Source organism: Lobosporangium transversale, assembly GCF_002105155.1.
Source record: "Lobosporangium transversale strain NRRL 3116 chromosome Unknown BCR41scaffold_56, whole genome shotgun sequence".
NCBI classification, from domain to species: Eukaryota; Fungi; Mortierellomycota; class Mortierellomycetes; order Mortierellales; family Mortierellaceae; genus Lobosporangium; species Lobosporangium transversale.
Genome location: NW_019029034.1, coordinates 141924 through 167585, shown reverse-complemented (window position 1 = coordinate 167585; position 25662 = coordinate 141924). Strand labels below are relative to the sequence as shown.

The following is a 25662-nucleotide window of genomic DNA, read 5'->3' as shown; positions in this document are numbered from 1 at the left end:
AAGCAGACAAATCGCGTGGAGGAGAGGATCCTATTGACAGAAACCGGCTTCTGAAGACATTTTGCTGCAGGGAAAATAGGACTTGTAAAATCAAGAATAAATAGTGAAATAAAAAAGGAAAGATGGGGGGCAGGGCTAAAGTCGAGGATAATTGAGATTAGGATAATGATTGAGAGTAAGCAAAAAGAATAATAAATATAAAGTATAAAAAAGGAATATGAAAATATGAAAAGAGAATGGTTAATTTGATTAGAATGGGGATGAAAAGAGAGAAGAGGGTTGAAGAGAAGGTAAAGAGGAATGGATAATTGCACGGACGATAAGGAAGAGAATGATCAATGTGTTTAATTGAATTGAATTCTAGAATGAATTTGAATGCGACCTTTGATAAATTTTTTTCTTTTTTCAAAAAGGGATTATTTAATGAGAAAAGAAAGGAAGAAAAAAGAGAATGAATAAAAAAAGAAAAGAAAAGAAAAGAAAAAAGGTCTGTCAAAGGGGAGGAGGGGTCGAGGCAATGAAAAGGCTGGTAAGTAAAGAAAGAGTCTCTGTGAATTGCAAGGACAAGAGGGGCGGACTAGACAATGTTTTGGGTGTGGACCATCCTGTGTGAGTGTAAACATGCGCTCCAATCGTAATTACCTCTTGTATTCATTATTTATAATGTACAGGCTACTCTGTACTGACAAATGTGTCATTCTGTTTGTTGTTATCCACGCAACACTTTTTTTTTTTTTTTTTCTTCTTCTTCTTCTTGTGTCGTCGACCGGGCCCCCTTGTTTTTTTTTTCTTTTTAACAAGTCCGCTCTGTTCGCTCACTTTTATATATTTTATTTCTTTTGCTGTTTAATATCAGTTAGTACTCTTGACTGAATTGCCATCATCAACCCATACACACAAAAAAACAATCACACTGGAAAAAAAAAGGACTGATGCATGAAAACCCAGAGCGCTCTCGTTTCTGCGGCCAAAAGATGTCATCGGGTCAAACTCTTTTTTTTTTTATTCTCGTCCCCAACTCCATGTACTCGCCACACACAGCATTTCCATCAACTCGCCTTCAAATACTCTATACATCTATATACAAATATATCGATATTTATATCTATATATCTATACTAAGATGTATATATCTATATACCAAGTTGTATCTATATAGTTGCTAAAAATGAGTATTAAATATATTATATATACTACTGCTATTCTTACTAATGTTTATATATATATATATATACTATCATTATATACTATCATTAATATTAATACATGTGATTCGTTAGTCGGAAGCAAAACGTCTTCTCCCCATTGCTGGGGCAAGAACAAGAAGTTACAGGTATTCTTCATGAACGAATACATGTCATGAAGGGTAAGGCATCACTCCATGCTCTCAATAGCCTCTCGTAACACAAAATTCATCGCTATAGCCCTGCCCTGTCTGCGGCTCACAATCCTTTCCATCTCATTCGCCAACCCAAATCACACACACAAAAAAAAAAAAAAAACAAATTCTACTGCGGACGGGATTTGTCACGTATTACGTACACGCCTAGCTTCTCTCATCGGCGTCCGAGACCGAAAGGGTGGTAAGAATTGAGATGGCACAACAGCACAACAGCACAACAACAGCAAAGAAATGGTCAGAGCTTATGTTTAATGATGATGGTTAGGATATACCAGTCCAAGTTATCTGTCTAGGCCGAAGCAGTTCTTCAAAAAGTATTGACCTCCAAACAAGTTTTTCGTGTGCAATGAGGAACAGCGCAGACTTTGATTGAAACACTGCCAAACAGAACTATATCTGCGCCATTTGATGCATTTGATGGGCTTTATTTTTCTTTGATGGTGACAATTTTTTTTTTTTTTTTTTTTTTTTTTGATATTCATGTACAAGCCCACTCTGTCCGTCTTTTGGGGAATAGGAACTAAAATTAATACAATAGGATTACCTCCTCTCCTTCGTCGATCCCTCGTGGCATTATGCATTTTTTTTTCTATCGTAATGTGTATAAGCCATATAAGCCCTATTGTAACCAACCGTCTCCAAAGTGGCATATCCCACATTCCTTTTGAGGAACTTTGACAGAACAGTCATTCAATAATCAATCAATTAATCAGCCAATCAACCATAAAGCACAACATCTTGTCTTAAAAGACCACAAGACCATGTGAAATCATCTCTGAGGTCCTGTGAATGGGGCACATTCTTCCCACTGAAAGCACGCGTGAGGATACTAAGATGGATATCTTATTAAAAGAACCAAAGCAAGTTTATTTATCTATGCCATGGCCATCCATTGTATCATCAACAGTCCAACCATCCAGCAATTCTGAAGTCAGCTTTGAGACTTTTTTCTTTTAGATAACTTATACACTAACCTTGCCCTATTGGCCAATAGGTTTGATCAAAGTAACCCCATACAAGAAAGTCATACAAAGAGTTGCGTTTCAACTGGATCATGCATGAATTATTCATTTACGTCTGTCAGCCTTCACCCAGTACGATCTTTGTGTGAGAACAAAAATCCTTCACAACGCGACCAAAACCCTCACGCATTCCATTACTGCTTGCAAAACATGGATGAGCAGCATGGTCACACAAAACAAAACAAAAAAACAAAAATAAAAGCTACTTTCAGATAGGGATGTTGAAAGGAATTTTGTCGACCTACTTATTTACTATTGAAGTAGCGCGTCCTCTCGTGACTTATCCCCCACATCCGTACAATATCATATTTATTAATACCGAGTTTTCCGCAGTTCAACAGAACAATCCTTTTTTTTTTTTTTTTTTTTTTTTTTTTTGTGATGGACGAAAAGCTCGCCGCTCCAAGCGGTGTGTGTTTTTTTTATCAATAGATAGGAAGGCGTTGAATTTGTCATCAATTCATTACAGAGTTATAAGGAAAGTCACGATGGGAGCGCCGACTAATGGCTCTTGGTTCACCAAGTACTTCATTCTTAGTTGACAAGCAATCGCAGTCGGGGTTTTTTTTTTTTTTTTTTTTTTTTTTTGCAACGTTAACCATTATTTTACTTATATAAGGTTTTTGAACTGCATGGTTGCATTCATCGAGACCTTTGAAAAGCAATAAAGGTATAGTCCTACGTGATTACTGAACACCTATGAAAAGAAAGAGGTTTCAATCGCGTCGCAAGTCCAGGTTGGCATATCGCTGCCAACGATCCTTGTCCTTCATCAACTTCGAATTTTGGAGTGTAAGCTGCCGAATCATTTGCCGAAGACTAGTGTTCTCTTCCGTCAACTGACCGATAATTCCCGTTGCTCTGGCAAGCTGCTCACGTTCCCAAGCAAGACCGGCACATGATGGAACAGATGATGGTTTTGAATGATTAGTTCCAGATGGGATAATGGTACGAGTGATTTTAGGCTGTTGCCGATGTGCTTTTGAGCCATTGCTTCTTTGACTACAAAGGGATCGATTCTCTTTCTTGCCATGCGCAGTACTTCCCTGTTCAGTAACATTAGAGATGTTATGAAAGAAGCACAAAAAAAAAAAAAAAAAAAAAAAGTATTAGACATGCTTATTCTGTGATAAACATCTATGGTATTGGTAAGAGTAAGAGATAAATGCTTCTAGACTTAAGTACCTGACGTAAACCATGGCCGGCTGTTCTTACTGATGAAGTGGACGAGGGAGAAGACACTGACGAGGATGACGAGGACGATCTCCGTGAAGAATCCAATACGTCACCACTATTGCAAGGTTGTTCCATCATTAGGATATGTTCAAGTATTTGGTCCGCCCTCATCCAAAGTCCACAGTACGACCTTGGACACATTACCAGACGGTAATGGCACTGTTCCCGCCCGTGCTGTAGTGCATGCTGCACCTCCATCGTTTCTGAGCAGCCAAAGTCTTTGTGAGGACATTCTACTCGAATCTGAGAGATGAGATCTGACATCATATGAGCCTTCGGAAGCCGAGGCTGATATCGTACCAATGTGCGGTATTGATCCTGAGGTATTCTTTCATCCTCTCCTTGCTCATGTTCATGTGAAGAAGGACCCTGCTCATCCACCGAAAACCCAATCGAATTCGGATCTGGTATTGTAATTGAGTCACCATTGAGGCGTTCGTCAGTTCCTGTATTCCGGTCTCTATTCTCGCTTTGAGTATTTGTTGACTGCCGGTGCTCAGACGAGCCATCCTGTTGGTTCTGTATAGAGGACGTTGTATGTATAGTAGATTGTGGGGCCGGCTCTGCCTCTTGCGCCTCTACCGAAACAGGTAAAGGGAGGGGTAAAGGTGGAGGTGAAGTCATCGTGGTCCGCAGCGGCGTTGTCGTTTGAACCACATCATGCTCCTGATCCACTCCTACTGTCCCTGCCTCAGCAATAGGCGGCGCTCCCGCCAAGTCCGAAACTATAGTTGCTGACAGTGGATCATCTATAGCTGTGCTATCCTCAGGCGAACTTTCCGGCGCAGCTGCCCCAGAGGAAGCTATGGCCTGGCTTGAAGCCCCCTCAGCTGCAGATAATTCTTCTGAATTAGGCGTAGGTATCAAAGATGCGACTCTAGCAGCCTCAGCGAACCCATCATGCGCAGACTCTCGCTGCATATCGGTGGTTTCCATTGCCTCTTCTTCAGTGTCTTCCTCGTCATCATCGTTGTCATAGGGGCTGAGGCTGATACCTGCTGGAAATCGGCGCGGTGGAGGCCGCGCAGTTGATGGTGTGGGGATAGGGGAGTCAACCGGCGAAGGTCGCTCCGTAACACTGGATACGTCCTCCTCTGAGAGCAGAATGGAGTCTGAGCGTGCGCGTGCCAGAATATCAGCATCGATCTGCATATTAGCTATTGTAGTCACAGTACCCTCTGCTGTGACGATAGGAGTGTGGATATCAAGGTCTCGGATCAGAGGAGGAGTCATGGAAGATCCCATCTTCAGACCAAAACTTAATGAGCTATAGACATTGGGATCAAGGATAGCCTCAGAACTAGACCCTTGGTTGTTATCGGACGGTAAAGCCGTTGATGTGACAGATGACTTGCTTTGCCGCGGATCCTCGCCACTTTCGGTTGGCACGACAAAGCTAGACGAAGCCTGGTTATCATCCTCTGTATCAACACGCCCTTCGCTAGTTGACCCTAATATTGCCATCTTCTGACAATCAGAATGTCCCTCTTGTTCCTCGGCAATGTAGTCCATCCATGGTTGCTCCATGCATCGGCCGGACTCATTTTCAGCTAAACTTCCTGAAAGCTGTCTATCCTCAGCATCACCAAAACTACTGCCTCTTGTGTCCAGGACGGGCATTTGCAGGGAGAGTGAGTGGCGCTCCCATGGTGCTTGAGTGGATGAGCGCTGGGAAAATGGTGTGCCGGTCGAGGGATGGTTCTGAATACTCTGAGAGAACGTGGATGACGTTCGGTAAGAGACCGAGGATTCATTGGATGGGGATAACGAGACGTTGGGCGAATGAGAGTCAGATGACGAAGTCGAGTTTGATATAGAATCCGAGATGCTCGTATTACCTCGGTTTTCACCATGCAATGAAGATGTCAACGATCCCTGACCGCCGTCCAAATCCAATCTCAAGCTCGATGGCCTTTGCGTCCAAGCGCGCGTCCCTTGCTGAATAGCCTCTATGACACTGTTATTATCGCCGCTATCATCAGAAACCTCCTCTGTACCATTGCTCAACGACTCGAGATGGTTAACTTGACTTGGCTCTGCTCTAGTCCCCTGGGCATTCTGGAGCTGTGCTGGTCCTTGCTCAGAAACACTGCTCCCTTGGCCAATTTGTTGAGGCTGTGCTAATGTACTTTGGTTATCTTGGCTTTGACGACTGCTTGGCTGTGAGCTAGACGTACCTATTTGTAGCAGCGAGTGCCGAGGTTGGGGCTGTACAACACCTGCGGCACTCTCTTCAGCGCTGCTAAATTCCTGGCTGCTCAATGCGCTCTGAGCTGAGATCTGATGGCTCTGTAGCTGAGGACTGCTGTGAGGTTGAATTGAGGCGTCGGCGCCAGTCGTAGATAAGGATGAATCAGATTCACGCCTTCTAAACTCTTCCTGTTCTTCAATGATTGATGCGGCACGAGCAGTCAAGGATCGCAATAATTCTTCTTGGCTCTCCTGCTCAAGATACAGCCGACGGATTTGCTCCTGTTGGTCATTATATCTATCCTCTACAATGGCATGTGGGAACAATATGCTACCTTGTTCTGAGTGATTGCCAGTAATGGCAGAAGTAGCAGAAGCAGAAGCAGCGACTCGCAGGCGGTTTGCTTGCTGCTGTTGATACCGCATCCACTCACTTGGGCGACGTCCGATAACAGCAGCTGTGGGACTCTGTACCTCATCGTCATCATTTCGGTCGCGATTAGCATACCGCGATGCCTCATGTTCGGCTCCTGCGACAGATTGATTCATATCAAGGCGCTGTATCCTGTCAGGACGCCCATAGTTACTACGAGAAGGCAAATGATTGGCACTGCCACCGTTACTACTGTTCTGTCGACGATCTCTAAGCTCACCAACATGCTCCATCTCTACTTCTTCTAATTCCTCTTCTTCCTCACCAATAACCTCTTCTCGCCGTCTAGATACGCCATTCCGCATTAGTCTATCTGAGCGCGCTCGACGGCGCTCGACTCCTGAAACTGGTCTCTGATGATGTGTTAGTCCCCTACGCTGATGCCAACCTGATGACGGTGATAGTGGTACGGAAGTAGGTACGTCAGAGGAACTAGGTCGAGGGCTGACAGAAACGGGCACTTTGATCTGCTCTTCTACTCTATCCCATCCGTTGATATGCAGTCCAGTTCGGCACATTGGACATTTTGGCATATCCCGGCTTTCCAAAAGTACTGCAATTCGCTGCTGGGTCTGTTGTTGCTGAAGAAGTTGCTGCTGAGCAAGGGTCAAGTGGTTAAAACTGTCGTAAAAATTATTAAAAGCAGAAGTTCCAGGGCGGAATTGAGAGTCGCCCATCCTAGCCAACTCAGACATGAATTGCTGTTGAAATGACTGTGGTTGCGAAATATCGCTGTATCCTGCCATTGAACTCATTGTATCACTTGATACAATATCGCCTTCTGCCGGATACGCTCTCCTAAGTTCGTTCTGGAGCAGATCATCACTCAAGTTCATTCCGATCCAGAGCTGGATGCATTCCAGGCAGAAAACATGACAACAAGGCAAGAAATGGACAGGGTTCTCATAAGGCAGTGTGCAAATAGCACATAATAAATGCGAAGGTACAGCCTCCACGGGATAAAGTGTTACTGTACGAGCTGATGTTAAACTTGGAGAGGAAGTCGAGGATGAAGAACACAACCCTATGGAAGCAGGGGTTGATTTGTTTGGTCCTTGGACGGCTGCTACTGCTGGAACTGGTGATAATAAGAACCGTGTGTTCTGATCCAAAAGCATGGGTGTTTCTGCTGGATGGTCTTCTGCTGATGCAGCTCTTAGTCGTGTGTTTTCTGTGGAAGCCCGTTCCTGGGTCCATATCGTGGCCATGGAGAACTGTGACTATCGTTTCAACAAGAGCTCAAATAGCTAAGGGCGGGGTATGAACTGATATGTTACCAAGCTGGTACGCATCGACCTTTATTGCACAAAAAAGATCATCTTACCAACAAAATCACTAACAGTATGTACCTTGTGTGACAGAGTAATTAAATGAGGGGCAAAAAAAAAAAAAAAGAAGAGTGACCGTAACGATTTGAATTGGTAATGAAGGATGATGTTGATTCATGTAGATTGGGGGTTTAGCAACCACGAAGTTAACAGGGTCTACAAGTGCATGAAATAAAAAGATTGAGAGCAGACAGAAAAAGAATGTTCAAAGTGCATGAGGCATCCTGCCACTGATTCTTTGAAATGTGAACACAAAGGTGACAACGGTACACCAAGTGTTAGTATATTAGAAAGCGTTCAGGAGGGGTGAATCGAATAGCAAAACAACAAAGGGGGGGAATCGAATAGCGAAACAAAGAGAAACTGAAAAAAAAAAAAAAAAAAAAAAAAAGTATGAATATATAAAGAAATGACAAAGAAAAGAAGGAAAGGAAACAAGAAGGGGAAAAAAGAGTGCAACAATCAAGGACTACACACATCGCTCTTAAGATTACACTACTCGAATCATGACTGAGTAACTTTGTCGCCTTGACCAAAAGGCAAAAGAAGGGTTTTCGAGATGGACAGTCAAGGGTGCATTGTGGGACCTTGATTAGCATTGGCGTTGACAAAAATAGCGACAACAGCTCTGAGCATTCTTCAAAGGGGAGGAAATCATGGCAAAAAGAGAGCATTGGGATGGGGTGATCAAACAACTAGCACCAAAGTGCTCTAGATCCATATGCAAACACTGCGCGATGTCAAACATTACTTCTGCCTCGTCACAAAAAAGAAGATATCCTTTAAGGAACTGTCTCATAATTCGGTTTTTGTCCTTAATAAAATTTTTAATAATATAGTATTGCGATGTGTCCAGCCCAGAGTAAGAGTGAGGGATCTAATCGGTTTAGCTAAAGTTTTGTCAATTACGAGCATCATAAAAGAAGCAGTAGCCTAGACTGAGATGTCGTTGAAATAAGAGAAATTTCATGATTAAAAACAACACTTGCCATAAATAATCTTGGATGCTTTTACAACCTTTTATGATTATAAGGCTTCTAGAACAATAATTATTCTGCCATGTATCAAGAATGTTCTACATGGTCCCTCAGATTGATTGTAAATGTCATCTAACGTGTGCAATAGACAGAAGAGAAGTAAAATAAAATAAGAACGACTTACGAGTAATTAAGACCTATTCTTCCTCTCTACACTAGTACCCATGTGTGTCAATAAACTATCTTTCCCATTATTGTCTCTCGCAGAATTAAACACAAGTGAATGTCAATTGGATAAAGTGTTTGCTGCAACAAGAAGGATTAGATGGACCAACAAACCTTGAGAAGGGAAAGACAGAAAAGAAGGAGAGGACTTGAAGAAAGATGCAGAAAATAAACTGACTGTGCCTATTAAGGGCTGTATTTCAAAGCCAATGCCGAAGGAACGCCACCAATCCCGTCAGGGTGCCATGCAAGTGTCGAAAAATTCAGAGATCCTAATGGAGGCCTTAGCATGCAATCACTAGCACGTAAGCAGAGGTGTGTCGATATATAAATGAATCTTTCCAGTGTACCATTTCGGTTTCTCAGCTCAAGCTTATCATATCAAGCCTTGTGTAAAAATAATGTATCGAGTAGGTCAGAATACCAGCAGTGCTACCATGTGCCATAGTGGTGACCTCATATGTGCGACAAAAGCCAATAGTTTGTAGTTCTATTTGATGTCTATGCTGGTAGGATGTTGCTAGCATATTGATCAGGATCTGGCCAACTCATGAATTGATGGAATACGGATCTCTAAAGAGGCAGATTCGCCTCGCTGAGTTGTCAAAGGACATGGTCACATCCAATTTCCGCTACCAACTTACAAAAAAGTAGCTTGATTATCCACGTCTGGGTAAAAGACCCTCTCCAATGTCCTTCACTAATGGGTAAAATAGAGTATTAAAGGTTCCTCCTTTACATGAGGCCATTGAGTACTTTAGACTTTCTTTATGTATATCTGCCCTATCGTGTTTTCGAGGAATCTCAATATCATCGTATACAATAACCGAAAGTGTCCGGTTTCATACGCACAACAAGAATCTCCATATGCTTCAGTTCTAATCATATTCCAACAATAGCTGCAATTAGAAATTCACGATTGCAAGCGAAATTCTTGAAACTAATATGGTTCTTCTGCAGACCGACGTATCATCACAAAAACGACGTCTATACCTATCTTGCATTTCACAACAAAGTTTGGATGATGTGAAGTTACATCTCATGGAATTGGATGTCCAGGTTGATGTATTTCGTTTAAAAAGAATGTGTAAGCAGCTGGTGATATGCTATCTACTTTCAAGAGCCATTTAACCAAGAGCATATAGAACCACTTTGTCTTCCGCCAACTGATGCGAGGGGCGACAGCGAGAGCGCAAAAACTTAATTGAATGTTGTGTAAATTCGAGTTGACTAAAGTTGTAAATGCATGGACTGCAGATTCTCTTGTGCAAAGCAAGAGAGCTGCAGAGTAGATGGGGAGATAAATTTCAAACTTTAAACTTCCAGAATGCTCAACCGACTATGGAAATGAAAAAGTATATCTGGATATGTATAATACATGAATAATATATGAATATGTATATATATATAATTAATGCTGACCCATTGGTATATATATATATATATATATATATTATAATTCAGAGGGGGTGGCCCGGGCAACAAGGTGTCCGATCGAAATCAATTGGCTGATGATACCAGCACCACTACATTGCATTATTGAGACGACATAGTGAATAAGTGAGCCTGGAAGTAATGTATATTGAACTGTGGTAGTCAGTGCAAAGAGTATGAAGGTGGAAATAGGTGCTAAGAAGGAATAGCCTAGTGGACAATATATACTTCTTATCGAGTAATAGAAACACCAGTAGGGGTCTTTGTTAAACGCAACAGAGCCAGAAACAGCTGCCGTAATGTATTAACCCCCGATGGGTGCAGATGGGTATGGCCAGGGGTCCTTACCCATGAAAATCCAGAAGACAGTTTTCTTTCGCGGACTTTTTTGTTGGAACACAGATGTTTAAAATAAAAATACATCTTGCCGTTACAATGCACAATGCACAACGCACATTCGACATTCATACAATGCAATGATTAATGGCCTAGAGACATTGTCTCATAATATTGAGTTAATTATGAAAACCGGGCCATTTTGCGACAACTCTTCGTTCTTCCTTCCTTCCTTCCTTCCTCCCTCCCTTCCTCCCTAACCTCTCTCACTCTTTTTTCGTTCACTCTGAAATACTCATCTCTTGCATTTGTCTCTCTTCTCAGCTCATCATGCCGCCATTGCAGTGCTCATCTACTTTTGATCTTGCAGCACCTATCCCTTTTGCTGATCATTCGTCATCATTTGATACCTTGTTCAATGCCGATCCATTCACTACAAATTCCGTTCAGCAACACCCTTCTCACTATCAGTATACCGACATAGAATACCTTCCCTCTGAAGCCGATATCAACGCTCTCTTTGGGTTGCCACCATCACATTCTTCTGCTCAAAATACACAGAAACAAATAGCATATACAACTTCGACAACAGCGTCTATTTCTCCTCCTACTCATTACACATCCTTAACTGAACAGGATGTGAATTTATCATCATCGGTGCCTGTAGCTCCTGCTTGTGATCAAAGGCCTTCACCCGTTTCTTTATCGGCGCGATCTTCTCTCGCACCAAACAAATGTCAACAGAGTGCAATGTCAAAAGAGTCATTTCGGACGCAAGATGCACATAACGCAGGGTTCCAGTATCAGTTGCAAACCTCACAGGATTACCAACAGCAACAGCAACAGCAGCAACAGTATACCCCTTGCCAGCATTACAGTTCAGATCGGTATAATGCCACTAGCTATAGCACGGCGAGCATCCCCAATATGGGTCCATATGGAGACATGCAACACGGGTCATCAACTGTACCGACATCCACAAATCCTCTGGTGCTCAACCCGCCCTCAAGTTCATTCTTTGCACGGCTTGGAGCAAGAGACGGAGCCTCACCATTGTATTCAACTGGTAATCAGAGTACATTTACTCCCAAGCTGGCCAAAGCCGCTGCGAGCTGTGTATCGAACACTTTAGCGGTGACATCAACATTTGCAAGCAAAAAGCTTGCAAATGCGTCACATAAAATAGCTGATCTTTGGCAGCATAACCAGAATGTCCTCCCTCAACAACAACCCAATAGCTATCAACAGCAGCAACACGCACCGGACAGCTTGTACAACCACGGCAATTATTACACCACTGAGGATGCAACAAATTCAACTAAAAATAGTGGGCCAAATGGGTCTTGCTTTAATAACAACAATTATTTGAATAATGTTAATGCAAGCACGTATTCATATGATAGAGTGGCGCTCAACATAAACCATAACAGCAACAACGTTCATCAACAATCCTCTCAAGGCGAAAACGCCTATGGTGACCATGACACTAGCAATCCATTTGCCGCTTCTACAACCTCCACACTCTCTAATGCAGTGTCAGTTGCGAGCTCCTATCTACCAAGTCTCTCCAAATTGCCAACGTTGTCAGCTCTACCAGCGCTCCCGTGGTCCAATCGCAGCAAGGACCAGCAGTTACCACATCAACAGACATACCAGCAAGGATATTCTTCAGATAATTACTATAGCTCCTATGATGACTCGCGATCGCAGGAGACACAGGCCTATTCATCTCAGGGGCATCAACAAGAACAACAGCGACCCTATCTAGATCAGCACGTCGAGCCCAATAACCATTGCTCTTCTACTAGCAGTATTCTGGCTAGCACAGGCGCTTTATGGGGTGGACTCCGTAGTGAGATGCAAAAAGGACGACAGATGGTAGAGACTGGAGTGCAAGCAGGCGTGGCCTGGTGGTGGGATCATGATGTAAAGAACCCATTGCGAAATGTGGTGTAGGCACGGCGAGTTACGATTTTCTCATGACCTTACGCTTAATTATCTCGACATTATAACGATAGTAACAATAATAGTGGCATAATAATTTTAATAACTATAATAATATTTAGCATCCAACACTTTGAACTCGCTTGTGAATTTAGTCAAACGCATTGATTGCTGTTTAGATTGAGCCTGGCCATCAGAAATAAAAGTGGCAAAGCAGGTCCTAAAAAAAAAAGGGACCGTGACAACACTGAGGTCATTAGTGATGATGCATTTTTTTTTTCTTTCTCTTTCCAACCTTTTTCACCTTGACAATAAACTGTAAAGCCTCTTTTCCAACCTTTTACCAGTGCACTCCGATATAACAGCTTTATTACGATGATCAACGATGCAAACAACATTGTTCTGGCAGTGGTAATGGCTCTCACCAGCTAATCAACACTTTTCGCGATATACTTATATGTATCTTTTGACTTTCGTTGAAGAGGTATCATTTTTCACTATATTTAAACTCCCCTCTTCCTTTGGTACTTGCTGTTACATTCATCGGCATGACAATTAGATGGGTGCAGTTGGAAATGGTAAATCATCTACATTAAACTCCATTATTCAAGAGCCCCTTTTCCAGTCAGGACGATCTATTGGTGTAAGTCTCTAGATTTTCACTCAAAAACACTTGTGTCAGCGCCTTCTGGACGGGGGAGAATTTCTCCGCACTCGTAACGGGCGTAATGGATGAAGAGAGACAGACTAGTAGGCTGTAAAAGTTATAAAGCTGTCACTATATCATCCCTTCACGATGCCCTGACTGCCTTGCAGGCAATGACTTACAAAGTATTTCTAACCCATGTAGCAATTGTCTCATTTATATGACTCTCTGTTTTATGTGCCAATAGCCTGTTACGCAGCGAATCGGCAGCTGCGTCCGCCATTGGAAACTGCCTGAGGTTGGACGCACTGTTCATATCGTAGATACGTGAGTTTTTTTTTTCTACAAGGGCGTTGATATTCTGTGCTCATTGAACGTCATGGATAAACAGCGTCGAAAACCAGCTTTCAAACATCGAAAACGACTTGTATCCTTGTATCTCTGGTATCGAGACAGGAATCAGTAAAGCTCATTCTCAATAGAGTCTAAACACAGTGGCAGAAATATGAGTGATGAAATAAGGAATGAAAAAAAAAAAAAAAAAAAAAAAAAAAAAGCAATCTGGCTCGGGATAATTGCAAAGGAAGAGATCTACAAGCCGCATTCTCTATCTATTTTCCGAGATGAAGGCTTGACAGCGAGCTGATTCCCTTACTACTTTATACGCGCTCTAGGCCTGGCATGTGCGATTCAACTTATAAAGACGTAGAGAACGTTCATCTGATGGTCGAGTTTTTCAAGACTTTGTCACATGGTGTTAGTGCATTTGTACTTGTATTCAATATTCATAATACTAGGTAAAGTGGTCTTTTTTCTTATCAGCTGTGTATACTTCAAGAAGGAAGCAGGATAGAGCATAGAAAAAAGCCACTAACCTGATGGTGAATACCTGATGCTTATATAGGCTGGATGAATACACAAAAAACATGCTGAGATTATTTGAAAGACTACTAGGACCGCAGTTCTGGAAGCATGTGGTCATTGTCTTTACTCATGTTGACGAGGATCAAAGAGATTATTTAGAAGACAACATTGATGCATTGACAGATCCAGTGGATGGGTTTGTAAAGGTGATCAACCAATGGTTCCATCTCCAGTATCAGCCGCCTTTGGTCTTCCTCTCCAACCGCGATACACGGTACAGCCAATACGCACGCGAATGCTTTATGGAGTTGTATGAGGCAGTTCTGTCGGTAGAAAATGGTTCGCGTAGAGAGAAATTCACTTGCACATTTTTTCAAGAGGTCAACAACCGTACCGGAATTATACAAGACAACTATATTGTCCAAAGCATCCGAACTGCAGCAGCAGCCATTCCTCAGATGGTACAATCTGGCACAAGGGCTGTTGCCAATGTATGCAGTGTAATGTGAGGCTATGGGCGGAAACTTTTAATACAGATTTCATTTATATAAACATGCATAAAGCAATGCTTCCTACGCCGTGTTTGCCATGTTTGAATTTATGATTGCGCTTTTTGTAAATTTGAGAGCTACAAAGCCAACTGCACTAACGTGCGCCTTCCATCATCTTGACATTCTATTTGTCCATTTTGTGTGACAAGGGAAAAGAAAAAGGCAGGGGGGGAAAGGTATAAATCAGATAAATATTTGAATGTTGGAATGCACTAAGGATGAACGAGTTTGTCTTTGTTGTCCGCAAAAAAAATTTTTTTTTTCAACCATTTTTCAAACTTTATTTTTAGAAGTCGACACGGGAGGGATGAATTGAATACCAGTAAACATAACGGTCAGTCAACCAGTCCCAGGCATTCTGAGTTCTTACCAGAAATCTATAATACAGCATAAATATACAAACCTTTACACACATTTCTTTAATGTCAACAAAAAAAAAAAAAAAAAAAAAAAAAAATCAGTTGCGGTGTATTTTGAGAATTGGATCGTTTAAGGTTTGAGGGACAGGTATCCTTTCTCCTCTTTTACTCACCTCCCCCTTTCATCCTCTTTATTCTTTCACTCCTCCTTGTTCCTGCCAGTGTTTTTCGTCTACTCCATCTTCCAGAACCCTCATTCTTACACAGCCTTTCAATTTCTCGCCACGCTTACTCTCTGTTTCGCCAGTTATCACCATGGAAAATGGTAAAAACCTTTTCCCACCATCGGCGCTATTTGCTGCTCCATCGTCCTTGTGGCCCAATTCTGTAAACTCGAATCCTTCAGAGTCGAGCTCTACTTCGTTCAATGCTCATCAATCAGATGAATATTCTGGCTTGTCTTTTGCAGCTTGGAGACGCAACTACAGTAGACAAAACCCAAGTCCCGACTATAGTTCCCAGGAAGAAAGGCGTGAAGATCCGGGCGACGATGATGACTCCGAAAAGATCCATGGAGGCGTATCACCATCCAGCTTCTTGTTGCCTGTTTCCAGCAAAGATCGTTTTCCATCCGGACATGACAAAAGAAATGGTATCACAAGTAATAAAATGACGAGGACTGTCATCTCCATTCGGATTCTGGTGATCGTAATCCTTATTTCACTATTTTCATGGTTCTACTTGGAGGCTCTGGCTGGAGGCGATATCGAATGGGTCAAGAATCATCTATCTATACTGGGGACAAACTTGATCCTTTCGGTGCTCTGTCTAACCACGGCATTAACCATGATTGTATTAACACCTATGACTCGAGCCTTTACGATCTGTCTCTGTTCTGGTGTGGGCGTGATCCTGTATGCATTAAAGAGATGGGATGATGGGGAATCATTTGAGGCGCATGGAGCCTACAACATGCTGGTCTTTCTTGTTATTGCTGTGCCCTTGAATGGATTGATTCAGTCAATCTTATTCTGTCAACGCAAGATGCCTCCACGTAAATTTCGTCGATTCATGACCCTGAGTGTAATGGGTACGACCCTTCTGACGACCCTCTTATTAACATACTATCATTCTATATGGGGTATGGGTGCTAATGGAGCGCATTTGTTACATGGAAAGTTGAATGGGACACAGCTTTGTGAGTGGCAAGGGATAAATATCCCAGCGGTCGATCTTTTGCCCAACCATATTCAGAACTTTTGGACAGGAAAGCTTTACTGCCCAGTCGTGACAGGCATCGAAGCAGAATGGACCCATGAAGGCCTTCTGACTATCAACTGTCTTAACAAAGAATTCAAGGTCTCAGGGGCATCGCCTACATATGATATCTTGCCTGATACTAAGCCATGGCCAGCTTCGGATAAGATAATGCACACTTATAACAAAAAGATCGTAGAGCGAACTCAACGGCACACGTACAACGAGCCAGTATTTGTCAATGACAAAGGTGTAGAGGCGATTGTTGCTAACTGTGAGACAGATGTCTCTAAAGTCCTTATTCGGCTTGTCCGTGATCAGGTTGTCTTAGACAGAGTCAGAACAGCTGAGAAGACTGGACAGGGACAGGAAGAAGCTACTATTTCGGAACAAGAACAGGAGCATGAGTTTACTGGCGCACTGAAGGATGATGGCATGAAAGATGACAAAGAGCTAGAGAGAAGACCCAACGTCTTGGTCTTGTTCTTGGATGCTGTGTCTAGGAGAAATTTCTATCGCAAGATGGCCAAAACTGCCTCTGTAATAGCTAGCTTGGACAAAACCACTCAAGGTGGACCTCAACTACACGAGTTCTTCCGCTATCATGCTGTTGGTTTCAATACTGATGCCAATTCACGTGTAGTTTATACCAACTATCCAGAACCCCAGAGTCCTCCTGCGCCTCCCATTTGGAAGGATTTCCATGAGGCTGGATACATCACATCAAGAGTGGAGGACAACTGCGAGGATTGGTCAACACAATACACAGGAGTTGAAACGTCAAAATACTTTGATCACGAGTTACAGGCCCCTTTCTGTCTCCCACCTTACTATGCTCTGGAAGGGAACCCATTCTCGAACTTTGAAGGACCTTATTCGATCGTGAGCAGATGTCTTCATGGCACCAATGTTCACAATCATGCACTCGAATACATGAATCAGTTTCGACGCGCTTATCCAGACCAGCCTTGGTTTCAAATGGGATCCTTTATTGAGGGGCATGAAGGAACTGGAGAAGTCTTGTTGACACTAGATGGAGATATGGCCAGGTTCTTTAAAGGTATATATACATATATATATATTTTTTTTTAAAAAAAAAAAAAAAAAAAAAAAAAAAAAAAAAAAAAAAAGCGAACAGGGGCTATGCTATCATTTTTATCATTTTTATCTAAATAAGCTGCATATCATCTTTATTCACTATCTAGGAATGGAAAAGGATGGCACTCTTGATAATACAATTATCTTTATGATGGCGGATCACGGACTTCACATGGGTATCAACTTTATGTTCACTACGAATGGGCGTATAGAACACATGTAAGGGGTTTTTTTATTTTTTTTTTATTTACTTTTTCTTATAGCGACGAAGAGTAGTGGGCTAATGTTATATTTGATTTTTAACGATGTTCATTGCCTGAATACCTGAAGGAATCCATATTTGTCTGTCATTTTACCACCATCAATTACTCAAAAATACCCAAGTCTCGCGAAGGGGCTAATGCATAACCAACAGTCACTCATTACAGGATACGAAATCCACGCAACCCTCAAGATGCTCGCGTCAGGAAAGATGCCAAAACATGGAGATGAAGACGGTGTTGATGGAGGTAACTGGAGGAAAGGAACACTTTTTGATGAAGAATTGGATCCAGGTCGCACATGTGAGCAAGCGAGAGTCCCTGAAGAGTATTGCTCTTGCCGTGCTAACTAAAAGAGAAAAAAACATCGAGCCTAGAAATACATCATTGATGAACATGTATAATATCATATAGCATAATTAAATAAACGGTAAAGTTGCTAATATGGGAGAGAGAACCCCCAAAGCAGATCAGATTGAAGCTCTTCCTTCTAGGCCATTTTTGTTTATACCATAATAAAAATTTACAGGATATCGGTGCCTTTGAACTATGAAGCTCGTGCTTGAGATATAAAGGCACCAGACACGCCTTGAAACTAGTAGCCATCGTTGATTATAATGAAAGCTCTACGACACGGAAAAATATTGCAGAAGCACAGAGTCCAACCAAAAAGACACCAAAGCTGCTGGAAACTAACAGCCCCCATGAGGTTTCTGATAACCCATTGACCGTAGGCGCTCTCATTTAAGGAGATGTCCTTGATCAAAAAAAAAAAAAAAAAAAAGTCTGGAAGCAAAACTGCGTACGTTATTTCATGAGTATTCAAAAACTCATTCTTCTTTATTGAGTCGTAGCCTGATGGATGGATTCATGGATCTTTAAATACTTGGCACCCCCAAAATGACTTCTTTTGTAGATAGATCTACATTTCCTTCTCAGGCTATGACCATCTAGCGTGTTTATTATACTAGCAAGGATTGTCGTTTTTGTTTTAACCATTATTATGGTGGAATGACAAAGGGTATTCTCGAAGTTATTTGGCCATTTAAAAAGAAAAGAAAAAAAAAAAAAAAAAAAAAAAAAAAGAGAGAGTGGATCTGTATTTTCAGGTCAGCAACGCTTGGATATCCAGTAAGTTAAGAGGAAGATTGCGCTTATCGTAGGTCGGAGTGCTTTTGACATGATCGTGAGCCATGCCATGTCTGTTCTGCGTATCCAGGGGCTACGTAGGTTTTATCCGTCAAAGATCTTTAATTAAGAGCATACACTTGAAGTGAGTTTGGAGAGCCAACTTAAACAAAGGGGTCAGCCCTTTCTGTGCCGCCATTGGCCTGCCCAGAAATCATCACGAGGGGACAAAGATGTCACTATTTGTGATGGGGGACGGGCAGTCCAGTTCCTAAAACTTCCTTCTCCTGCATCAACGTTTCCTGGTCAACTTGAAATAATACACTATATATTTAAGCTACTGCCCATTACAGACGGTGTTGAGTGTTCCACTGCAAGGTGGAACGCCAGTTGGTTGGACGTGCTCTACAATGTTCTACTTGTAGGAAACAAGACCGAACAAGACCATAATCACTCGGGCTGATATGTCTGGTCAGTGGGATAAGTTGGCTGGCCACGTTATAGTGAGTCAAGTTCTTTGGCGTAGGCTCCAGTCTCGTAATTGTATTATTAGCCGTAATAATTAGCCAGTTGTAAGGTGGAATAGATTGAGTGGCGCCAGGAGGGCTGCCTTTTTTGGTTTGGTTCATCATAAAGGAAAATACATATTATATATATAAATATGGTATTGCATCTGATAACACATTTGCTTATTTGCAATTGTTTACAGATTGAACCCTAATGGTTGATCTGTTCAGGTGCGCAATCTGACACCAACCCCGAGTCACTCCAACATGTCACAGGCAGCTGAACAAAAAAAAAAAAACAACATCAGATAATGATCGAGAGCAGTCCCATCTGATAACTTTCTTCCATACCATGCGGGAGATACAGGATTGCGGAGAAAGTGGCGTTTGTATTTCCATGCTTTTGTTGTTATTCTTTCATCTTGATTTTTATCCCAGCTAGAAGCATCGATAAAAACGATTAACCGACAAAAATGAGTAAGCGGACTGAGGATGAATGGGTCAACAATAATTAAAGTAATAGAAAAAAGAAAGCCCCAGATCCTCAATTGTTTTTGATTTTCTCCTCTTTCTTTCTTTTCTTACCTTGTGCACATTATTCAACCATTCTATCTCCCTTTTCTACTTCGTCAAAAAAGTCATCTTATATCGTATTATCCATAACATTCTTTGTTCCCTGGTCCCTATTTTGCTCCTTACTACCGTCCTGGTGGACTACTTACTCTATTTTATTCACGCCACTTCATACATTGATACACTTTCGAAGCTCTTTGTTATAAAACAAAGGCAAAGGAGCAATAGGAATATACTCAACTCCAGGTAGATATGTCACTGCAAATCAAGCTCATTGTTGATATGGTTTCAAATAAAGCCCTTCCCTTCCGTTTCTCAACCTCGAAGGAAAAAAAAAAAAAAAATGGAAAGATTTGATAGTGATGGGATATGACGAAGCAGAGGCCAACTGTTAGGATAAATACTATTAGGATTGCGGAAGAAGAATGGTTGTGAAAGAAACTATGGATCTAATGGGTGCAGAAGACGAGATGCTGGATGGGAGGACGAGCTTACGGGAAGGAACGAAGAAGAGAAAAAAGCGGGCCGTATTTGTTTATTTGTTTTGTTTGTTTGTTGTGAAAGAGAACGTGGGGGTGATAGTGCTCATGCACACTGTGATAGATGAAGGGACGGTTTTGAAAAGAAAAAAAGATAATCAAATCAGATCCTCATAAGGTGGAGAAGGGGCAAAGTGTGCATGTACACATGCTCATTATGACAATGCAGCAAGATAGAGATTATTTCTCTTGGCAGCCTATTTCCGCATGAAATGCAAATCAAAGCTTTCTAAAACCTGCTGGATTATGAAGAAGGTTGATTTCCTATTGAGCGAGGATTTTCTATCGATCGCTCCGTATTTTGTCATCGTCGGGATCAAAAAATGAGCTGCCTAAAATGTCCGTCGTACAAGGGTGTAAATAGAGTCACCTTCCAGGTTGCTCATATGGCAATTTTTTTGTTTATTTGGAAGTGAAAGAGAACTGAGGCGTTTGCATTTGTCGTTATCAGATAAGGCCTTCACTTTTCACTTTTTCTTTCCTTTACCCGCCTTTTCTCTCTCACTCTCTCCGTTCGCTTGCCTTTTTCTTTTCTTCTCACCTTTTTTTGACCAACTCTTCACCTCTCCTACTGTAGATACCCCTTTTTGGTTCTTTCTCGTAATTCTGTCTTTCCTTCATATCTCATATTACAAGAATGACTCACGCCGACGTTGAATATGATTACGAGGCTCTGCCTGAGAACTCCTCCGTCACTGCAAGTCTTATGGCTGGCGCTCTTGCTGGCATTGCAGAGCATGCTGTTATGTACCCTGTCGACTCGATCAAGGTAAAAAAACAATCTTTGCAACTTTTACTAAATCCCTTTTGCACGCTTGGACTGTATCGGCTATATTCGTCAACTGGGATCCGCAGCCGCATACATATGAGCTAGGGGTATTGCAATAATGTATTTGCCAACTCTTCATTCTATCCCAAGCTCAATGTTGATGAAAACGGCAGGTACATGGAAAGACTGGGAACAAGATTAGAAATTAGTTCAGATCAGAGTTCAGGAATGACAAGATTGGTGAATCAGCAGGATTTGACAGCTATTGATTCCAACTCATGAATCATTCTGAACAAATGTCAAACTTGATTAGCAATGACGTTGTATCCAGGGCTTGTACCATTTTTGTCATGTCTGATCATCCCGCTGATTATTTCTTACTCGCAACCTCTCATTCACAATGATATTCTCTAGACTCGTATGCAGATTCTACAGCCTACACCTCAGGCTGTTTACAGTGGTGTCATTAACGCTGCTTCAAGGATTTCTACGACTGAAGGTGCCCGGACTCTTTGGAGGGGAGTCAACTCTGTGATCTTAGGTGCGGGCCCTGCTCATGCTCTTTATTTCGCTACATATGAGTCTGCTAAAGAGTCCTTTGGCGGAAATGCAGCTGGACATCATCTTTTTGCAGCAGGTAAGCTATTCGTGACTCTGGGAGTCATTTGTTTTATGCATCTTGACATTGTTTGGAAATGACACCAACTCGGGCCAATAATCTAGTCCAAGAGATTGAGAGGATAAGGTGCATGAGGCAAGGTGTACAGATCGAAAATCAGTTCTAGCAAGTGTTTGTTAAAAAAAAAAAAAAAAAAAAAAATAAGGCACGGGAAGGGAGGGAACGGGAGACACTTTTTTTGTGCTCTAGTTTTCTTAAAACGCAGAAATCTTCCATCCTCCAAACACTTTAAGAAGCAAATATTTATTGTTTCCACCTTTTTTTTTATATTTCCGACTTTTAACCTTAGCTGCTGCTGGTGCATGTGCGACCACTGCTCACGATGCTCTGATGAATCCATTTGACGTGATTAAACAGAGAATGCAGGTCCACGGGTCTGTATACAGGAGTGTCCTTGACTGTGCAAGTAAGGTTTATCGGACCGAGGGCTTGCGTGCCTTCTATATCTCATATCCTACAACCTTGACCATGACTATCCCCTTTCAATCGATTCAATTTGCTACCTATGAATATCTGCGTAAGATCCTCAACCCTTCAGGAGGCTACGACCCCATGACTCATATCATGGCTGGAGGTGTTGCTGGCGCTGTTGCCGCTGCTGCCACCACTCCGCTTGATGTCGCCAAGACTTTGCTTCAGACTCGTGGAGAATCCCGAGATCTGAGGATAAGGAATTGCAATGGCCTCTTTGAGGCTTGGAGGTTGATTTACCAACGTCAAGGTCTTGCTGGATTTGCCAAGGGTCTCCAACCCCGTGTACTAAGCCATATGCCCTCGACAGCAATTTGCTGGAGTGTGTACGAATATGGAAAGTTTTTGCTCAGACGTGACAGTTTGGACAAGCAACCCATCATGGCCTAGTTGCTCTTATCAATTTCTTTTTTATATTTTTTTTGTAAAGTGTTTTCTTTATCTTTCCCATCAAAACATTGCTTCCCTCCAACCCACTTGTACGATAGGTTTTCTTTAATTGTTTGTATTGCACATATAAAAAAAAAATTAAGGATACGTAATAGAATTTTGCATTGTCGCATTTTGTGTTCTGTTAGTTTTTTTTTTTTTTTTTTTTTTTTTTTGGCTTGGTCATTTCTTTCATTCAGCCAATAGCTGAGATCGTGAGCTCGCATCCATCCATCTCTCAGCTCCACTCTCGACCTCATCGATCATGATGGACAATTCCTCGACTCTACACTTGGCTCTGCCAGCTGTGTATACCGTAGCTAGTGCCACAGCCCCTGTCTCGACGTTGGCTCAACCTAGAGCTTTTTCCACCAGCGTCAATCCCTTGGTGTTCTTCAGCATTCTCGATCACTACTTGCGTCGCAACGCTGATCAGGATAGAGTCATCGGTACCCTCTTGGGTGTTCGCAGTGAGGATGGATCTGAAGTCGAGATTAAAGGATGCTACCCTGTTCCTCATCTAGAGACTCAGGACCAAGTAAGAAACAGAAACATTGCAAACCATTTCATGCTTTCCCTTATTTTATTTTTATTTCTTGTATATTGTAGTGTATCAGTGCAGTTGTTATTCTATTCCTTACAGGAGTAATGGTGATCCTGTAGAGGTTGTCTGAAGTTGTAAAATAGCTGAATACGATCTGTACAATCAGTGGAGAAATGGGTATCAATATTTATTTGTGGGCCATCCATGCTGTTTTGTTAGGTTGAAGTCGATATGGAGTACCACCGTACCATGTTTGATCTTCACAAGCAAGTCAACTCTAAGGAAGTTATTGTTGGATGGTAAGCTTCCATGATGCTGCAGTTGGACGGGCGATATACAAATGTGATTCATAGGACGAGGATCAAAGTTTTGAAATCTGCTAACTCAATTGGCTTGGATCGGTGGCGTTCATCATCATGGATAATGCAGGTATGCCACCGGCGCGGACCTCAACTCGTATTCAGCCTTGATCCATGATTTTTATCAAAAAGAGGTCTCATCCTTCCCAGCTGTTCATCTCACCATGGACACCGCCTTGACCAACGAGCGTTTGGGCGTCAAGACATATATCTCGGCCCCTGTTGGTATTACTTCTAAGGCCGATAATTGCATGTTTATCCCTATTCCTTGTGATGTCAAGTACTTCAAGGCTGAAAGAGCTGGACGTAAGTAGCCTAGTTACTTTCTAGTCTTTTGGAACCTGTTTCGAAAATACTATGGTGGACTGACAGGTTCTTTTTTATTTTTTTTTAAAAAAAAATCTCGCAATGTTAGTCGAACTTCTTGCTAGTGCCAAGGAGACAGAAGATGGATCAACTACGTTGTTGTCTGACATGGATAACTTGGAGCGTGCTATTATCGAAGTTCAAAAGATGCTGGAGCGCGTGTCTGAATACGTGGATGCTGTCCTTGCAGGAACTAAACCCGCCAACAACACTGTCGGTCGTTATCTCATGGATACTGTCAGCGTCGTCCCCAAGGTTGATGCTGCCGAATTTGAAAAGATGTTTAACTCTCATCTTCAGGATTTGCTTATGGTTATCTACTTGGCCAACATGACAAGAACTCAATTGGCCGTTGCAAAGAGACTCGAGAAATTGTTGTAAAAAAAAAGAAAATAAGAAACACTATATGAAATATGAAATAAGATGAAAGGCGATAGGCGCAAGAGGAGTTTGATAGGAGTGAACGAGCGTAGAAAAGATAAAAAAAATGTAGACACATTCATAATATTAGCGATGCATTGGTGGCGAGATACACATGATGATATTCGAAAAAGAATGACCTCTCCAAAAAAACCGCTTCTTCAAAACGCCATGAGCGTATTAAGATTGTACAAAATGAGACTTTCCACCTCTTGATAGACGTGTTGGTACAGACTTGATTGAATGACAGCACACTTTACTCGTGTTATGTACAATGAGTAGTCTTGCTTTACAAAAAAATATGTAAAAGGATTGTTATAGCACAGGCAATTTTCTTGATGGTCGTGATAACCCTTGAGATAGCGATTCCTCCCCTCCTAATAAGTTACAAGAAGAATAAGAGTAACATTTACATCGTTGCTATATCTCTTTTACAGCGTATGTGCATCCAGTATATTGTGCAAGCCAGTCGAATATTACCGGGATGGAGAAGAGCTCTAAGGATTCAGATTTAAGCTCAAAACGAGACTATACATGTGGTTCTAAGATATAAATGCAAATCATTTCCTGAGAACGAGCTCATTCTGTCAGACAAAAGTTGTTCTATCAACTGGGCCTGAGAAGACTTTCGTCGACAACAAAACATGCTGTAAACATATTGCTTTGGCAACCATAGAGATATCCTGCACGAAGCCTCATCACAGAAGACAACGTGCGGTTAGAGACGGTGGAGATGAACCATTATTGGGCCCAATCCAGTCTTCAGTGACAACTGCATCTGCACTGGTGCACTGACTACGATAGAGGTACTTAGACAGTGCATATCTATATTAATGGTGTGCCTGCGCTGTAGACAAGGGTGACATTTGACAGTCATCCGGTGCACCTGGATATAATGAAGTAGATAGCGGCTATGGGTATAAAGAGCACCTTCTGGCTCTGAATATCCAGAAGCGCGAGGGCGGCTAATGTATACATGATTGTGTAGAGTGGCTTATCCATTCCCTTTTTTTGGGCTGGATAAAACCTTCAACGTTACTGTCTTTTTGGTTCCATATGAGAAGAGACAAGTCAAATTTTATTTGAACCCTCTCTTTCCACGATTATTAATAGTTGTGAGTGCCTGTCAAATGAGCAGTGAAAATCCATATCCGTGATATGAGTGATCCATCCATAGTGCAGTCTCTGGATCCATCGATCAAATCCCCATTAGACTACTTCAGTAATTCGGAAGCAAAAGCAGTAGGAGTTCAGTTGAGTTCAGCACCAGCGACATTGACATCTGCTTGGATTTCATCATCAGAAATAAGCATTCAA

At 41.9% G+C, this 25662-nt stretch overlaps 7 protein-coding genes across 7 annotated transcripts; 5 read left to right on the top strand and 2 right to left on the bottom strand.

The window, feature by feature from the left end:
- Positions 1 to 12: 12 nt before the first annotated feature.
- BCR41DRAFT_195743 (hypothetical protein) lies at positions 13 to 709 on the bottom strand. The gene is made up of 2 exons (XM_022019845.1): positions 643 to 709; positions 13 to 489 (listed from the first exon to the last, which is right to left on the bottom strand). Exons 1-2 carry the CDS (start codon positions 653 to 655, stop codon positions 158 to 160), a joined length of 345 nt encoding a protein of 114 aa, XP_021876620.1. The 5' UTR covers positions 656 to 709; the 3' UTR covers positions 13 to 157.
- A 2343-nt stretch (positions 710 to 3052) lies between these two features.
- On the bottom strand, positions 3053 to 6575 carry BCR41DRAFT_195716 (hypothetical protein). Its single transcript, XM_022019844.1, has 3 exons — positions 6318 to 6575; positions 3610 to 6258; positions 3053 to 3470 (listed from the first exon to the last, which is right to left on the bottom strand). Exons 1-3 carry the CDS (start codon positions 6369 to 6371, stop codon positions 3141 to 3143), a joined length of 3033 nt encoding a protein of 1010 aa, XP_021876619.1. The 5' UTR covers positions 6372 to 6575; the 3' UTR covers positions 3053 to 3140.
- Positions 6576 to 10796: 4221 nt separating this feature from the next.
- Positions 10797 to 12813, top strand: BCR41DRAFT_195638 (hypothetical protein). The gene has a single exon (XM_022019842.1). The coding sequence runs from the start codon at positions 10914 to 10916 to the stop codon at positions 12537 to 12539; it is 1626 nt and encodes a 541-aa protein (XP_021876618.1). The 5' UTR covers positions 10797 to 10913; the 3' UTR covers positions 12540 to 12813.
- BCR41DRAFT_195655 (AIG1 family-domain-containing protein) lies at positions 12814 to 14616 on the top strand. Its single transcript, XM_022019843.1, has 4 exons — positions 12814 to 13170; positions 13421 to 13500; positions 13848 to 13970; positions 14078 to 14616. Exons 1-4 carry the CDS (start codon positions 13087 to 13089, stop codon positions 14544 to 14546), a joined length of 756 nt encoding a protein of 251 aa, XP_021876617.1. The 5' UTR covers positions 12814 to 13086; the 3' UTR covers positions 14547 to 14616.
- Positions 14617 to 15028: 412 nt separating this feature from the next.
- Positions 15029 to 18038, top strand: BCR41DRAFT_389926 (hypothetical protein). Its single transcript, XM_022028177.1, has 3 exons — positions 15029 to 17264; positions 17410 to 17521; positions 17633 to 18038. The coding sequence occupies exons 1-3, from the start codon at positions 15263 to 15265 to the stop codon at positions 17913 to 17915; spliced, it is 2397 nt and encodes a 798-aa protein (XP_021876616.1). The 5' UTR covers positions 15029 to 15262; the 3' UTR covers positions 17916 to 18038.
- Positions 18039 to 20945: 2907 nt separating this feature from the next.
- On the top strand, positions 20946 to 22617 carry BCR41DRAFT_313082 (mitochondrial carrier domain-containing protein; the record flags this gene model as incomplete). The annotated part of the gene is made up of 3 exons (XM_022021113.1): positions 20946 to 21077; positions 21492 to 21714; positions 22046 to 22617. 3 exons carry the CDS (start codon positions 20946 to 20948, stop codon positions 22615 to 22617), a joined length of 927 nt encoding a protein of 308 aa, XP_021876615.1.
- Positions 22618 to 22840: 223 nt separating this feature from the next.
- BCR41DRAFT_362646 (maintenance of mitochondrial structure and function-domain-containing protein) lies at positions 22841 to 24485 on the top strand. Its single transcript, XM_022025756.1, has 4 exons — positions 22841 to 23194; positions 23420 to 23499; positions 23630 to 23865; positions 23975 to 24485. Exons 1-4 carry the CDS (start codon positions 22922 to 22924, stop codon positions 24304 to 24306), a joined length of 921 nt encoding a protein of 306 aa, XP_021876614.1. The 5' UTR covers positions 22841 to 22921; the 3' UTR covers positions 24307 to 24485.
- Positions 24486 to 25662: the final 1177 nt, after the last annotated feature.

Excerpts from the sequence above, each read along its gene's own strand:
- BCR41DRAFT_195655 (XM_022019843.1), top strand. The coding sequence starts at position 13,087 with ATGGGTGCAGTTGGAAATGGTAAATCATCTACATTAAACTCCATTATT. Across the intron at positions 13,171-13,420 it reads AGTCAGGACGATCTATTGGT|CCTGTTACGCAGCGAATCGG; the intron begins GTAAGTCTCTAG and ends ATGTGCCAATAG. Across the intron at positions 13,971-14,077 it reads TTCAATATTCATAATACTAG|GCTGGATGAATACACAAAAA; the intron begins GTAAAGTGGTCT and ends ATGCTTATATAG.
- BCR41DRAFT_389926 (XM_022028177.1), top strand. The coding sequence starts at position 15,263 with ATGGAAAATGGTAAAAACCTTTTCCCACCATCGGCGCTATTTGCTGCT. Across the intron at positions 17,265-17,409 it reads TATGGCCAGGTTCTTTAAAG|GAATGGAAAAGGATGGCACT; the intron begins GTATATATACAT and ends TTCACTATCTAG. Across the intron at positions 17,522-17,632 it reads AATGGGCGTATAGAACACAT|GAATCCATATTTGTCTGTCA; the intron begins GTAAGGGGTTTT and ends GAATACCTGAAG.
- BCR41DRAFT_195638 (XM_022019842.1), top strand. The coding sequence starts at position 10,914 with ATGCCGCCATTGCAGTGCTCATCTACTTTTGATCTTGCAGCACCTATC.
- BCR41DRAFT_195716 (XM_022019844.1), bottom strand. The coding sequence starts at position 6,371 with ATGAGGCATCGCGGTATGCTAATCGCGACCGAAATGATGACGATGAGG. Across the intron at positions 6,259-6,317 it reads TGATGACGATGAGGTACAGA|CAAGCAAACCGCCTGCGAGT; the intron begins GTCCCACAGCTG and ends TATCAACAGCAG. Across the intron at positions 3,471-3,609 it reads CCGGCCATGGTTTACGTCAG|GGAAGTACTGCGCATGGCAA; the intron begins GTACTTAAGTCT and ends GTTACTGAACAG.
- BCR41DRAFT_362646 (XM_022025756.1), top strand. The coding sequence starts at position 22,922 with ATGATGGACAATTCCTCGACTCTACACTTGGCTCTGCCAGCTGTGTAT. Across the intron at positions 23,195-23,419 it reads ATCTAGAGACTCAGGACCAA|GTTGAAGTCGATATGGAGTA; the intron begins GTAAGAAACAGA and ends CTGTTTTGTTAG. Across the intron at positions 23,500-23,629 it reads AAGGAAGTTATTGTTGGATG|GTATGCCACCGGCGCGGACC; the intron begins GTAAGCTTCCAT and ends TGGATAATGCAG.